At 36.0% G+C, this 17,992-nt stretch overlaps 1 protein-coding gene across 1 annotated transcript in view; it reads left to right on the forward strand.

The window, feature by feature from the left end:
• Positions 1–3,524: 3,524 nt before the first annotated feature.
• LOC121382989 (SUN domain-containing ossification factor-like) overlaps positions 3,525–17,992 on the forward strand; it is a 103,489-nt gene continuing 89,021 nt past the window's right edge. The window contains exons 1-2 of the mRNA XM_041512708.1: positions 3,525–3,690; positions 12,709–12,823. Coding sequence (XP_041368642.1) covers positions 3,635–3,690; positions 12,709–12,823 — 171 coding nt within the window. The 5' untranslated portion in view covers positions 3,525–3,634. The remainder of the gene's footprint in view (positions 3,691–12,708; positions 12,824–17,992) is intronic.

Here is a 17,992-nt window from a genome sequence, read left to right on the forward strand (position 1 = left end):
AGGAGAAACCGTTATATTGGCAATCTGCATTTGAAGTTGGGCAATTTAACATGGGTTTTAATGACAGATGACATCTGTGTAGTGAGACCAAAACGAGCACGAGTAAAAGGACCGAGCGGATTCTAGCAGCCAATTACGCTAGCAGGCAATTTCAGCAAACACGCATTGCGACGTTCTAAACACCGGACTTATACGCCTTTCGACTGTTACCTGTATTTCTCACACTTTTTAAGCACACTGTTATCCTAATTATTAGTATTCACTATAACTTAAAGCCGCACACCCTAGTTCCATCCAGCGAAAATAAATTATAATTTGGTTACAAACCTGTAACACACTTAGATCACGTTTTTATCAAATGGAGTGAAAAAGCAGGTTTTATATCGATAAATACCATGGGAATCCCCATGTCCCAATTGCTTGAAATAATTTTGAAAGTTAGTATTCTGATGTCACCGATAGATATCGCTCGAAGCACAACAATGCCTACGTCACGACAAATTTCACAGACTTGGGGTGCGTTCGTTTCACCTCTCCTGGACATGTTCCAACTGTTCTGTCCTAGTTGTATCCTCTCTCCAGATATTGTAAGACTTAGCAAAATTATTGGTTTTAAGGGTTTGTAACGTTTTGTATTGAGACACTTACTTGTCTGAACTTTATTGTTACTGAAAATGTTCACGAACTGTGAAGAAAAATCTCACATATGAACAACAACAAATCGGATGTTGATTGCGCGAACCGTGCACGAGAAAACAAACCGAACCAAAATGATAACGGTCACGTGATATACCAACGTCTGTGACATTGAAATGGAAATATCTCTCTAAAAATAGATTAGACCTCGCTTGCTTAACGATTTTTTCTCGACAACACGTCTTATGAAAAAATGCAAAAAATGCATTTCGTGGTTTTACAAACATCAGGATTACCAAAAAGCACTTCAGGTGAATGGAAATGTGTATTCTAAATAATAAAATGTAAGTAAAGTGCAATTTTATTTGTGAAAAATGGGGTTTAATAGCGAAAAACAACGCCGTAATGGTTAACAAATAAACGTAACTAGGGTGTGTCCCTTTAAGGATTTTAGAGTTTTAAAGAGTATCTTTATAAAAATTTTTAAAAAACCCCACAAAAACAAAGACACATTTTCATTGTTTTATTGAAGTTTCTACTATCTCACCTTCTATACAAAATACACATATTTCTCGGCTGCACTGTAATGAGAATCAAGTAGCGTTTTAAAAGGCTGTATGTTCTATACTAAGATGGGTATCCCAACTACATACCCATATAGGCCAAACCCCGTCAAATTCTTTATAACGGCTAGCAGACACGGGGTAAAATTTCGAAATTCTCAATTTCTATACAACATACGCATATTTCTCGATCGGTCTGTAATAAGAATCAAGTAGCGTTTTAAAAGCCTGTATGCTCTAGCAGACATAGGGTGGATGTGGCCTATATGGGTATGTAGTAGGGATACCCATCTTAGTATAGAACATACAGGCTTTTAAAACACTACTTGATTCTTATTACAGAGCGGCCGAGAAATATGTGTGTATTGTTTTAAAATTACGATAGTAGAAATTTTACCCTGTGTCGGCTAGCCGTTATAAAGAATTTGACTGGGTTTGGCCTATATGGGTATGTAGTAGTGATACCCATCTTAGTATAGAACATGCAGGCTTTTAAAACGCTACTTGATAGTTATTACAGACCGGTCGAGAAATATGCGTATGTTGTATAGAAATTGAGATATTCGACATTTTACCCTGTGTCTGCTAGCCGTTATAAAGAATGTTACGGGGTTTGGCCTATATGGGTATGCAGTAGGGATACCTATCTTAATATAGACCATACATGCTTTCAGAACGCTACTTGATTCTTATTACAGAGCGGCCGAAAAATATGTGTATTTTGTATAGAAATTGCGATAGTAGAAACTTCGCCCTGTGTCTGCTAGCCATTATAAAGAATTTGACGGGGTGTGGCCTATATGGGTATGTAGTAGGGATACCCATCTTAGTATAGAACATAGAGACTTTTAAAATGCTACTTGATTCTTATTACAGAGCGGCCGAGAAATATGTGTATTTTGTATCGAAACTGCGATAGTAGAAACTTCAACCTGTGTCTGCTAGCCATTATAAAGAATTTGACGGGGTGTGGCCTATGGGTATGTAGTAGGGATGTTTTTTAGACGTTTCGTACCCAAACCCGTTCGTACCATACCGTTTCGTAACCACTAGCATACCAGTTCGTAACCAATTAAATAATGTCATACATTACACCTAACATTAATATATTTTTTAAATACACAATTATAATGTTATATTACAAACATATTGTAACATTTAGCAAAAAATGTGTTGTAATAATCACTCAGTATCTTTTATAAGCATTAAATGAGCAATTATGTGCTGTGCATCACTGACGCATGCTGTTTCGTAACCAAAAAGCATACCTTTTCGTAACCAAAAAGCATACCTTTTCGTAACCAAAAAGCATACCTTTTCGTAGCCAAAGAGTAATTCTTTTGTCATAAACCCATTTAATATTTGATTGTATTAACCCGTGTAATAACGGTATGCAAATTGCATGTCATATGCAAATTTAAAAGTTCATAATGCTACTTTCACCTGTCAATAATTGAAGGACTCGGTGCTAAATAGGGAATAAGTCACATTTTGAAAGTCTTGAGAAATATACCAACATATACGTTTTTATTAATTTCACATTTACCTTTACCATAAATACAATTGTATGAATGTACTGGGTTTCAATATCTCTATATATAATTATATAATTATGTTAATATTACTATGTTTGTAAATATTATTATGTTTGTACATAAAATGTTTTTGTCATGTAAAAAGAAAACTTTTTATGTGTTTGAAATATATCAACAAATAAGCTGACTTCGCTTAACATGATTCTTCGTGACAATTTCTAATCGCTAATTATTAAAATGCAGTTGGCTTGGATTTTTGTTGTTTTGTTTTTCATTAAATAACATGTACAAATGTGGGTACGAACTGGTATGCCTTTGGGTACGAACTGGTATGCTTTTGGGTACGAACCGGTATGGTACGAAACGGTATGGTTACGAAACGACCTGATACCGTAGGGATACCCATCTTAGTATAGAACATACAGACTTTTAAAATGCTACTTGATTCTTATTATTAGATAAATTGTATTTATACGGATATTAGTAACAATAAGACTATGAAAATGAGTCTTGGTTGTTATTTTGTTTTTGTGTTTTTTAAAAAATTTTTTTATATAAGATACTCTTTAAAAGTGAATACTAATAATTAGCATAACAGTGTGTTTAAAGAATGTGGGGAAATACAGGTAACAATCGAACGGCGTATGAGTCCGGAGTTTAGAACGTCGCCATGCGTGTCTGCTGAAATTGGCTGCTAGCGTAATTGGCTGCTAGGAATTGGCTGGTAGAAGGCACATGTATGTAAAGAAACAGTCTATTCTAAAGGGGTTTTCCAACGAGCATGCGTACTTACTACCTACACGTCAATATAAATGACTACCAAAACACGTTGGTATAAAGTTGTTTAGACTATGCATGTTTTATTGGATTTGTAATATTTGCCAACGATTGTGATGGAAAATGACCAAAGGATTCATATTCGTTATTGTATTGGTACTGGTCACAATTTTTCAAAGGTAAACAGTCTTTATAGATGTTTTAAAATTGCAAAACAAGATTATAATTTTTACGATGTTTGAAACGTCATTGAATCATTCATTGTGATGTCGGGATCGTAAGAACTGTTTTAAAATTGATCGGGATGGGAACATTATCTCAAACTCAGCATTGTTTATTTTATTTTTATTTATTGTTGTTGAAACAATTTCTTACATATCCAACAACCACAAAGTAAAATTTTATTTAAACTCTTATTAAAACTCTTATTAAAACTGTAGGTTATGGACTAGCCCGAGTACTCTGACTGTAAGAGAGCTAGACGGACATTTGGACATAAACACGCTCTCATTACAGTCAGAGACCAGCCTATGTCTTTTTTTGGCAATTCCTGACTACCAAACGGTAGGCAACGAGTCCCGCTCTAATACCACAACAATCCTATGTTTGACGTCAAATACCTTTACATCAATCATTTTCGAGTTAAGTGATACAAAAAAATCCACATATTAATCACTAATACACATACTACAGAAAGAATCCCGACAGCACCCACATTCAGCTACGCTTCGTGACACTCCGTTGCGACAATTACAAAGCTCGGCGATCTATTTCGAGACTGGGCGATTCCGCCTTGTGCAGCAGTTACAGGGGTCGTCTCATAAGAGGAGGCAGTACGTAGCACATACTTTTGCCGTATCCTGTCGATAACACCCCAAATGTATCCTTCAAATTCAAAATGGAATCAATAATGTGTAATTGTTTTGGTTTAATGACATAATGAAATCCAAATTCATCCAAAACGGCATTAGCCAACTCTTCCATGTTGTAACTTCGCTTGATATGAGACGGCCCCTGTAACTGCTGCACAAGGCGGAATCGCCCAGTGCGCGATCACGTGGTCTACGTCTCGAAATAGATCGCCGAGCTTTGCAATTGTTGCGACGGAGTGTCACGAAGCGTAGCTGAATGTGGGTGCTGTCGGGTTTCTTTCTGTAGTATGTGTATTAGTGATTAATATGTGGATTTTTTTGTATCACTTAACTCGAAAATGATTGATGTAAAGGTATTTGACGTCAAACATAGGATTGTTGTGGTATTAGAGCGGGACTCGTTGCCTACCGTTTGGTAGTCAGGAATTGCCAAAAAAAGACATAGGCTGGTCTCTGACTGTAATGAGAGCGTGTTTATGTCCAAATGTCCGTCTAGCTCTCTTACAGTCAGAGTACTCGGGCTAGCTATGGACCTGGTCAATGTCCCTAACTGCTTCAAACCCCGTTTGGTTTTTTTTCTTGTGCGCGGTGATGGTTCGCACAATCAACATCCAATTTGTTGTCATCTGCTTGTATTCATTTGTCAGGTTTTAGTTCAGTTTGGGAACATTTCCATTAGGCCATGAGAATGAAAGTTATAGATTTGCGTCCATTGCCTGCATGCCGTGAAAGGTACCGCTGAAAATTTTCATTATCTACAAAAAAAATCATTATTTGCACAAAAAAGTCACTTAATGATTGTGAAGGATCGTGGAGGATCATGACTGCCTCAACCACATTATGGCACATAGAGAAGCTGTACTGTGCTTGTGGATATGAGCCCTGCTGTATACAGTGCGGAGAATACTTCCATGGTGTCGAAGATACTTATCCTCAGTGCGAGGAGCGCCTTGATCCACCAATCCAAAGGAGACACTGAATCATATACATGTCGGCCCTATAGCTAGCTAGTTAGACGAGTCAATAAAAATGAAATAAAAAAAATTCACTAGTTTTTATTCCACCTTCAAACATGTCAAAGACCTCATTTGGACTTGAATCTACTATGGAAATAATAGATCAATAAAAATAATGAATAATGAAAAAGGAAAAACAGCCTCATGTGTTTTTAAAATAAGTGTTCGAACGCAAATCTATAATTTTCATTCTCTTGACCTTAACAATAAAGTTCAGACAAGTACTAGTAGGCCTACATGTAAAATTTAGTATCCAAATACCCGGTACAAAAATTTACATTTGTACCCCTAAAAGTTAAAACCATTAATTTCACTAAGTCATACTTGTTGAATCCGGGTCGTTTGGCCCTTATTCCTATTCGACTCCGAGTCGTTTTACCCTTATTCCTGTTCACCCCGAGTCATTTCGCCCTTAGAATGAGTTATTTCGTCATCCATTATGAGTCGTTTCGCCCCTATTGTATTAAGGGTGGTACTAGTATGCAAAATTAGGTATATAAAAAATAATTTTACCCATAATTTTGTCGTAATAGTCACTTAACAGGCAACAAGGTTGTAGACTTAAACGTAAAGTCCGAAACAAAATGTTGACAACTACAATAAATTGCTCCTACCTTTATTTTTCATTAGATTTTACCCACATTTTGTCCAGACAGAAATCTTGAAAAAACTATTACAATGACACTGATTCCACATACTAGATGATAACCATGTCACCTATATCGACTTCGCTGAGACCGCATAGGGCAAAAAGCATGTAATTTTGTGCCGGTTGCCATTTTGACTTTTTATGGAATATTCTACAAGAGGGGTGAAAGGATATGACTTGATTTCATGTAGTCGTTTGCAGAATTCAGAGTGATATATTTGCCCAAGATCCACAGCATTTATAATATTCTTGTTTTTACAGTAATTACTCATTATACTACAAAGATATATTTGTTTAATACTGATTCTATTCGAAATCAAGAAAAGAATATTGTGCCTATCTGTGACATAATACCAACTTATACTTTAAAGTAGAAGAGGTCCAAATTCAAGTAATCACATAGGCTACTCATGCTAAGGATGACCTGCTAATTAAGCAGACAATGCCCTGTAAGGTTATATTGTACCAGGAGTGGGAATGCAGGGTTTCTGCCAGAGGATAAAACGGGTATGGCGCCATACCCAAATTTTATTTATTTTAAAATAACTTTTTCACAAAATCAATTATGCTTATCATTACTGTATGATTTTCTTAACCCTAACCCTAAACATAACCCATTTTTATTCTGGGGGAGGCTCCCTATACCTCCTGTTGACTATAGTTGCATTCAATTCCATAGCGCCATACCAAAAAATTTCTTTCTGGCAGAAACACTAGGAATGGGAACTCTATTTACCTGCCCATATCCAATGAAGGTTGAGGCACGCCGACCACGGATCCAGCCTCTGACAGCCAGTGGGTGGTTCCGGGGCAGGAGGGGGTACCAGGAGTAAATATCCCTTCAGATTCTTTAAACTGCTAATTAAGCAGATAATACCCTGCAAGATTCTCTTGTACCCTCAGTTTCTCTGAGCTGCTAATTAAACAAACAGTAGACTCGCTCAATGATTACATCTGTATGTGATTTCCTACGGGGAACTCTTAGTTTGTACCCAAAATGAGTATATTCTCACAAAATCTGTTTGAAAAACCACAAAACCCACATTATTTTAAAACATTTTAACAACAAAATACGCATTATTTTAATAATAAGGACAACAACAATGCCATATATAGCATACAATAAACATTTTTTAAATGACTTTTTTAATGTAAATTGAAGCAAATGGACATTTTAATATTTCATCATAAATCTTTTTCAGCATAGATGTAAACATGACACGTCAATGGATATTACAGAGGCCAATTTCGCAAATTTGCAAAAAAGCGCCCCCCCCCCCCCACCACACACACACACCAAAGCAAGATATAAAACTTTTACAAAAAGCTAAAATTAGCACAATTTTCTTTGTTACCGTAACTAGTTATCCTCCAAATTTTAATGTGTTTGGTTAAACCGTGCCTTTTTAATTATTAAGCAAATTGTTACCAGTCTGCCGAAACTGTCCACAGTCGAGCACAGAAACAGAAATGTTAGAAACTATTATAATGTTGCCAGATACTGACAATCACTTTATAACTAATATGCCATTGTGTAGGCTAGTCTTTGTACTTATTAATATAAAATACATCAGGCACTTAGGAACTGGGATGGTGGGTTTTTAAAAAATATTGCACATAATAACATATACATGTATATAAATGGTGTTTATGGTTGATAAAGGGTTACAAACTGATAACCTATATCTGATTTGCAACTATAGAGTCACGTAAACAAATTTATTCCTCATTCACAATCGACATGTAGGTATTCCCTACATAAACATGGGGGCAAAACGACACGGGGCGATCGGGAATAAGGGCGAAACAACCTGATACCATACTTGTTTATATTCCTTAAAATTACTGATATAGTGTCCACTTGGTTTGTAGAAATTTAGTTAAAATGGAGGAAGATAAATTAACTATCTAGGTGTATAACGATATACTCGAATATTCGGTGCACTGAACACCAATCTGTATCATAGCTGTGTGCGTATTCATTTCTAGCTGAACCGAATACACAAATACATATATATGTAATGCTAACTGTATGATTTATGTTTCTAATTAACACTTAACAAAATTCCAAAATGCAATACCGATTCTATTGTTTTGATAATTTCCGGACCTGTTTTGTATATAGACCAATCCTTTTTTATTCAAAGCATTAAATTGAACTGGTACCCTATGTATACATGTATTGATTTCGCTTCTGTAAAAAAAAAAGATGAATGACTTCGCATTATATTGTTCAACCAACCTTACAAGTTACGTTCCTAACTTGAGTCACGGGCAAGCATATTTGTTAACTAGTGCATCCTATGTAACAGTTACTAACTTCAATATGCAAGTGTTTAAATTCAAATAATCGAGGATGAACTTGCAAGATTTAAGGCTGAGGATCCCAGCAACAAGTATGCCAAGCCAGCGTGTGTTCAGCAATGCTAGGGATGTGGTAGCAGTGCAGAGCTGCACTTTACTGTGAAAATGTAGAGATGTTAATGTTCCTTAAATATAACATGATTCTGGAACACAATGGACACATCCATGATTAATCAGTTTTTACTTTTGAAAAATACTGTTCTTCCTTTCTGCAAAATAATTTCACTTTTGTATTCATGGACATGAATACATATATTTGTATTTGTCACCTCATATTCGTGATAAGTATTGTATTTACCACCATGTGTATTCATTATACCCCTAGAATTAACATTTGATGCATATCACATGGCCTCACAGTGAGTCACACATGCCAGATCAACAATGTCAAATCAATTAGTTTTTATTGTTAGAATTGTTTTAAGAATTGACCGCAATTATTTTTTGGTTCATGCAAGTATGAACCGAAAAAAACGATGTGCACATGTATGAGTCCGCATAGAGGGTCATACAAAAGTGTGCACATCGTTTTTTCGGTTCATACTTACATGAAGCAAAAAATAATTGCGGTCAAATCTTATAATTAAATTTATATGCATACTTTAACAATACATAACTGAATTTATTTTGTTTAGCTTTAAATACGCCTGTAGTATTGTTTGTGTAAACATCATTGATACTTATGTCGCGTAAGAATGCGAACGTTCATTCACTATCATTTGAATTAGGTGATTTTTTTGGTAAATGACGTCATTTCCTCTAGCTGCTGTGCATTTTTACGGATCATTTAGTTATATTGGAAGGAATTGTCCTATTCGTGTTTAGTTTATATTTTATGGAAGTGAACGAAGAGAACGTGTCTAACATTTACAGTATGCTGTTGGTGGAACCGTTTAATTTTCGCCAACAGCTGTAAACATCCCTTACAAGTAAGTTACAGCAGAAGTGAAGTTTCCTACATGATTTCTTTGGCCACAGACCAAGTCTCATGTCATGATTAGCGAAGAGGTTGGGGTTTTTGGGTGTTGTTTTTTTAAAAATCAATGCGTATATATCTACATGTCTACTCTGCTATAGGATTTTCCATTAATTTATTGTATGCATTTTTTGTAGCTTTCACGTGTGTTTTCTTCAAAAGATCTAAATATGATTGCCAGAATAATCCGGCTTGTTGCACAAAAGTAGTGCGACTCGGGGGGGGGGGGGGGGGGGGGGGGAGGTGGTAGTAGGCTGGCTTAAAATTTTTCGGTTCATCGAGATACGAACAAAAAAAAGTAAGCACCTCTGGACCAATCAGATTGCCGTAAAGTGTATATACACGCAAAGAAAATTTAATTATTTTTTAGTGATTATAATTTTTATTATTTAAAAACATTTACGAAAGGTACGTTGTGTTTTTGTGCCCCTATGAATATAGTACTCGGTAATAGTAAATATAGTCTATTCAGAGCAACTGTAAATAATTTTGAGTGTATTTATCAGTTATTTTAATTAAGAATCAGTTCATTAGAAAATTAATATTTTACAAACTATTCACTGGTTTGAACATAATACCTATCTATATTGACATCAAATGCTGTTAACGATTATGGGAGAAAGCTGACTGCTCTTGACAATTTAATTAAGCTGAATTTTTCCTTTTAGAAAATATCAATCAACGTCCACTGCATATTTCGGAAACATGTTTTACCATGTAGCTTTAAATTTAATAATTAAAAATGATGAACTGTGCAGGCACAGAAAGGTTTTCTTTTTCTCAAATGCATGTGCCTCATTGCAGTTAGAAACCACCACACTTTCTAGTTTACGGTATGGTACGTGTTACACTTTTGTTTACAAGAATGGATACGTTTACTAGAATGGATGCTCAGGTCGAATGGCGAATGCAGCTTAGCAGAGCCTCACTGCATTTGCCATTCTAACCTTTGCAGGATAAAGCTGATATCTTAAGACAGTAACCAGTTATTACCTATTTATACAATTATTTACAATTTGCACTTATATTTTATTTTAATATTTTTTAAAACATGCTAACTTAACTTATTAACAATCTAAAACTAACATTTGACATAAAATTAGGTTTTTCTAAGTTGTGTTAAAAATATTTTTAGATTTTGATACCATAATTACATGTACCATCCTTTTAGTCAGCCATTAGTTAACACAATATCTGACAGTATTAGAGACAGTTTTAATGAACACATTGAGCCCATAAATATCTGCTTTAACATCAAGATCACATTTCAAAGTGCTGTAGTTCTGCATTGGCCCACTATATTAGCAAGTGCTGCTATCACTATAAACACCCACCTAAATTTTTTCTACGATCGCCGGCCTATTCGACAGCGCAGCGTATAGCTCACTATCATCATGAATTACTGTGAAGGTACAAGGCAGTTGTAAGCCACTAATGTAGATATCAAATGATAGTTAGATATCAGTTTTGTCATTTTCTAAGAAGGATACTAACTTTTTGTGTAAAAATTGATTATATATATACCAAATACCTTTTATGAAACTCAGCGTTTGATGAAAAATATTCTAGGCCATATGTATGACTTCCACACGAAAATACGGGAGAGAAGTCTTATGCATTTGGCAATTATCGCTTATCAAATAAACTGACAAAGTTACTTCATGGATGTGACCCTGTCTGATACCAGCGAATACATCCAAGATGTTCTGAAAAGTCGGTAACCAATTTATTATTTAACTAATTCACACTTCTTTGCAAAGAAGATTTTAATCATTAAAGGGGTACTTATGACTACCGTAAGGTTGCTTAATTTGTGGAACAGCTGTAAAGTGTATGGTGCCGGTTGTAAAACTCACTTTAAGTCACTCTAATTAAACTTTGCTACATGCAATTCTTTCGTGGAACGGGGTCCTGAAGATATACAGTTTTGATGATGATCTGACAGCTATTTAGAAAAACGGTTGCCGTCTTGTTCGCACCAACTTCAGAAAAATGTCATCTTGTATTTTCATGCACTCCACACCTTAGAGATTAATTTCAGCGATAGTGACAAATGTTATACTTCTGGCCCTGGTTACTCAAAAATTTAGCTATCATAAGGCTCTTTTTCAGTCTCTGCTAAAGGACTAAGAGTACTCTGTTGTTAGAGAACCAGACCTACTTTCGGACATCAGAGACAATTAAATAATGAAAATCATAGGTTTATGGGCTTGCATACTTGTAGCGGGGCCGTCTGATTTTTGCCTGAACTAAATGAAAATGCCAAAATCTGGATTATAACATTTATTCATATATTAATTAGCATTAATTCTACCAAACAGCTACATGCATGTATATCTAGAGTTGCAAACAAATCACTATGCATTTTTACATTTAATACATTGTAACTAATATTGTGGGTAGAATGATGGAAATACATGTACATGGTGGTTTCATTTTGCCCAAATTGTTTGATAGTTTTTGCCCTAATTTGAGGATTTGCCCCATCTTGTATACTTCAGATGAAAATTCATTATTTCAGCTGCCCACCCTTCATCGCTTGAGAAATCTTTTGGACAAAACCAATGACGACATTCAAGCAAAATGAGATATCCTGAAAGCTTTTCACCATGTATTTCCAATATTCTACTAAAAAATGTTTATAATTTGCATTCCATTCTTCATTTGGGCCACATTATTGTCATTTTATGCACCCTCACAGTTGGTATTATACATATAAAACTTCATATTGACAGTTAAGGAAAGAAAAAGAAAGAAATGTTTTATTTAACGACACACTCAACACATTTTATTTATGGTTATATGGCGTCAGACATATGGTTAAAGACCACACAGATTTTGAGAGGAAACCCGCTGTTGCCACTACATGGACTACTCTTTCCGATTGGCAGCAAGGGATCTTTTATTTGCACTTCCCACAGGCAGGATAGCACAAACCATGGCCTTTGTTAATTGAACCAGTTATCGATCACTGGTCGGTGCAAGTGGTTTACACCTACCCATTGAGCCTTGCGGTTTGGAGTCGGTATCTGGATTAAAAATCCCATGCCTCAACTGGGATCCGAACCCAGTACCTACCAGCCTGTAGACCGATGGCCTAACCACGACGCCACCAAGGCTGGTTGAAGGTTAAGGCTGCCAGTACATGTATGCAGAGTATATAATGATCACAATGCTTACTCAGGAGAAATGTATTTGAACAATTTAAGAACGACAAGAAAAAATTCAAAACATTTTTAAAGAATTTATTTCTGTTTGTAAAGTCAGTTTTTGCCATTTATGCTAAGCGGCTGACAATTTGTTTAATCATTTCTTTGCAGACCGTTTCATGTATGTGAGAAGATTAATGATGGATCACAGTTACAGGATGAAAGATCACAGTCACAGGATGAGACTGAGAGTGTGGAATATAGGACAGATACAGACCCTCTGCAGGTACATTCTCATGGCTCTCGTAATGGTCCTTTTTTCTTTTTTTTGTGGCTGAACTTAAATGTATATCATGCTTTGTGTTTTGAAATGTCAGCATGTATATATACTCTTGAAAAAAAGAAACTTGACATTGATTTTCAAAGTTTAATAAAAAAAAACAGCACTGGTAGACATGATACAAGCAACCAAAGATCAAGATGCCATGGGAAGAGGATTACTCTATACATGTCCGAAACAGTATCTCTGGGAATCCACCTGAAACATGTACACAGGCATGCATATGTGTGACATAGGGGTGGGCAAAATGTCAGTTTGACAATGGCGACGCATGGAAACAATCAAATGTTTTTGCACAACACATTGTGGAATGTTCTGCCACTCATGCTGCAGTGCCGTAAGAAGTTGTGGAAGTGTCTGGGGTGGTGAATTCCTTCGGTGCATGCGCTGATCCAGTACATCCCATAGATGTTCTGTTGGGTTTAAATCCAGCAAACGGGCAGGCCAAGGTAATGTCTGGACGTTGTGGCTCTGCAGAAACTCCTGACTAACACGTGGTCTGGCACTGTCATGCTGAAACATTCCACCGTTGACGTTCATGTGCAGAACGACGTGATGCTGCAGGACCTCGTCTCTATAGCTGATGCCCGTCAGTGCACCTGCCACATACACAAGAGCCGTCCTACCACCATGATGTATTCCTGCCTACACCATGACACTGCCACCACCAAAACGGTTGACTTCTTGCACGTAGTTTGGAGCATAACTTTCCTCTCGACGTCTATAGACACATGTGCGTCCTTCAGCACGTAACAGGAAAAACGGGACTCATCTCAGAACAAAACAGTCCTCCACCTGGCTCGTGTCCATCTCACCCTCTGATGGCACCACTGCAGACGCTTCGCTAAGTGACGTGGGGTCAAAACGTTACGTTGCACTGGTCTTCTAAGGAAAATTCCTGCCTCCCTCAGCCGATTACGAACTGTCTGGTCAGAAATTCTGCGTAGTCCAGGGATTTGTATCGCTGTTGTTGTTGCTCTTGTGGTTCGATTTCGAAGATGACACACCCGGATGTATCGATCTTGAGCGGCAGTAGTTACTCTGGGATGACCTGACCTTGGCCTGTCATTAACACTTTGAGTGGTTTGTATCGTGCCCATACAGCAGATATGGTCTGTCTGGAGACGCCGAAGTGTTGCCACAGCTTGTTGAGTTACCCCTCCTTGCAATCTCCCAATGGCATTATTGCGTTGAGCTGACGTCCATCTTGGCATTATTGCATTACCTACAGTGTCGTTATGCGGTCTCTGTGAATTACTGCTGATATGGCCTTTTATGCCCCACCAACAGAACGTGAGGGTTGCGTTTTTGCATTTCAGTACAAACGTTGACTATGGCTACATTTATGCGAATCAGACGTGTTTTCTGGTGTTTTTGCATCAGCATTCGCTCACTTACTTGATTGTCTTTACCATGTCTTTAATTCTGTAAAAATAATCCGATAGCATTTTTTTTTTTTTTACCAATATCAAGTTTCTTTTCTTTTTTTAAAGAGTATATGTATTTGACAATGCAGATATTTGTTCGTGTAATTAATGTATATTTATGTTATTGTTACTGTAGATAAATGTATATTATGTTGTTGTTTTTGCTCTTCCCATATGCGGGTGTTATGCAAATAAATTATCCTTATTGTTTATAGTTAGTTCCTCTTAATTACATGCACCCTCCCATAAAGCCGATTGGCTACGTGTCACGAGGGGGGTCCTTGTGTGCTTGAACGGTCCACAAAGTTGATGTTCATGTGCGGAATGACGTGATTCTGCAGTATCCCGTCTCGATATCTGATGCCTGTTAGTGCACCTGCCACATGCACAAGAGCCGTCGTATCACCATGCTGGATTCCTGCCCACACCATGACACTGCCATCACCAAAATGGTTGACTTGTTGCATGCAGTATAGACATGTGTGCGTCCATCGTGGCAGGAGACTTCTGAGAACAAAACAGTCCTCCACCTGGCACATGTCCAGCTCAATGCAGACATTCCACTAAGTGACATGGGGTCAAAATGTTAAGTCACACTGGTCTTCTAGGAACAATTCCTGCCTCCCTCAGTCGATTACAAACTGTCTGATCAGAAATTCTGCATAGTCCAGGGATTTGTGTAACTGTGGTTGTTGCTGTTCAGTTTTGAAGATGACACACCCAGATTTATGGATCTTGAGTAGCAGTGGTTACTCTTGAACAACCTGACCTTGGCCTGTCATTAACACTTTGGTGTTGTACCGTGCCCATAATGCAGAGATGGTCTGTCTGGAGATGCCAAAGTGCCTTGCCACAGCTTGTTGAGTTGCCCCTGCTTGCAATCTCCCAATGGCATTGTTGCGTTAAGCTGACGTCAATCTTGGCATTATTGCATTACCTACAGTGTCACTATGCGGTCTGTTTGAATCACTGCTGATGTGGCCTTTTATGCCCCACCAATGGAGGGTCTGGCATGCAAAGTTACAGAACTTCATGATGTACATGCTTCTCTGTAAAAATAATTTGATAGCATTATTTTTACCAATGTCAAGCTTCTGTTTTTGAAGAGTATATATATATATATATATATTTTAATATTATATGTATATACATGTATATATAATATGTATATATAATATATAATATAATGTGTGTGTATATATGTGTGTGTGTGTGTATATATATATATATATATATATATATATATATATATATATATATATATATATATATATATATATATATATATATATACAATCATATAATATCTTACATTTTCAGTGCAATCAAAGTATGTAATATTTTTCAGATTACATACTTTAAGAATTTGGTAACTTTGCAAATTAGATGTAAATTAGTCGATGTCTCGGCACTAGGTTTATTGACATTTAAGCAAACGTACTTGGGTGACACTCCATGATTGACGTGTGCATTCATAGTCATCAAATAAAAACATTTCAATGGCAATTTGACACTGAAAGCTGTCCAGCGTTCAGAAAACAAAAAATGTTAGGCATAACTTTATTTTGATGTAAGGACATCCAGAATGACGTCATTCGAGTTTGACATCATTTCCATTAAAAAATACACCGCGCCACATATTCTTACGTCATTTGAATATATAGTAATGGCGGACTGGAATTAAAGTTGCGCGTACAGTTTACGAAAACACATTGCATTAAGCTTGAGCTTATATGATAAAGAGATTATTACCCTTGTGTATTTCGGTATCGTCAGTATCATATATTAGGAATAATTTTTTTATTTTTTCCTAATATATGATATTGACGATACTAAAAAACACTCTGGTAATAACCTATATATATACACACACACACACACACACACACACACACACACATATATATACAGTACTTGGCTTTTGAAAAACCATGGCGAGTGAAAAATCGCACTCATCAAAATGCTAAGGCGAGTAAAAACTATGCATTATTAATTTATGAAGTAATTGGTGCATGTAAATGTAGAGACATGTTGAAAAAATTAACCAATGAACTAATAATGTTTTCTTATAATTTTATGTTGTTTGGTTCATTAGTGTAGGAATGGAGTTATTAAAACATTTCAGGAGTAGTGCTATAGAAATATAATTATGACATATACTGATGCAGACAATTTGAGTTTTTAATTACAATATGTACTATTCAGATAATTTGATGCACACAATTATAGATACCTTTTCAGTGTTAGATGGTTTGATGAATGTGCAGATAAACATGTCTTGAATTTCATTATTATGTACAACGGACATAATTAGGATAGTTGGGATGGGAAAAGCCCACTGGTTCTGGGGAGGTGGTTCAATTAGAACTATGACCCAAGCGTCTCAGGTGTGTACTACTGACTGAATTAGATCCCTATTTTACGTGTGTTGTTTGTTAAGCGTAACGTGAGTTATTTTTCACACTCACCAGATTAAAATTATGTGCACTGTATGAATGCGATCGCACTTGTGCATCTTAAAAGACAAGGTCTATATATATATATATGTGTGTGTGTGTGTTTTATTACCAGAGTGTTTTTCAGTATCGTCAATATCATATATTAGGAATAAAGATTGTGTTATGCGAACCTCTGTTGTCATGTCGAAACCGTCCCTGTTGTCATGTCGAAACCGTCCTAGTCCTTGTCTAACTATTAAAGAAAGTGAAAGATATTGTCAAAACTAGAAAAGATTTATATAATTAATAAATAGACCATTTCATAGCGTTTTTCAAATACACGTGAAACACATAATTTTTTGCTTCGCAATTCATCAAAATATGATTTTCACAAATCACTTGTTTAATTGTACAACCAGTAATACATGTATTTAAGAATTTCTAGTTTATTGAATTGACAAAAGAAAATTAGAATTTATGACAGCTAGGTGGTCAGTTACATGTATGTAAGTACCGTATAGACCGCTTTTTATGTTAATATATCAAAAAGCATTGTAATTGTAAACATGGCTAATTTTAAAGTTGTATGATGTTAGCATTCCAATGACGTCTCTTTGCATCTCCTTATAATAACAATAAACAGGGTGCATATTACACTTCTATTTTCAGAATCCTGGAAAAATTAATGCAAAATTGCTATTGAAATATTTTTGTTTGAAAATGACTAAATTGCACCTATATATTGCACCCCCTGTGATTATAGAAAAGAATTATAGTAAAATTAAGTGAATTAAATTAATATCAATAATTATATATGCATTGAAATAATTTTTCAACATTAATAATGGTGTGTAGTGTTCACATATTATTTATAAAGTAGGTACATGGGTAATATTAATAAATATACTTCTTTTTTTAAAGATACATGTATATGTTGTTGCACTACTTCTCCCAAAATTATTAGTCCAACTTGAACCCTGTATTTAAAGTTTGTTTTGTTTAATGACACCACTAGAGCACATTGATTAATTAATCATCACCTGTCACCACGGACAGGAAAGCACATACTGTACATGTACCACAGCATTTGTCCAGTTGTGGTGCACTGGTTGGCATGAGAAAAAAACCAATCAGCTGAATGAATCCACTGAAGTGGTTTGATCCTGTGACACAATTAAGCAAGCACCTCAAACAAGCACTCAACCAACTGAGCTAAATCCTGCCCCCGAACCCTAATTTAATGCTTACAG

This window comes from Gigantopelta aegis, chromosome 10 (assembly GCF_016097555.1).
Source record: "Gigantopelta aegis isolate Gae_Host chromosome 10, Gae_host_genome, whole genome shotgun sequence".
NCBI classification, from domain to species: domain Eukaryota; kingdom Metazoa; phylum Mollusca; class Gastropoda; order Neomphalida; family Peltospiridae; genus Gigantopelta; species Gigantopelta aegis.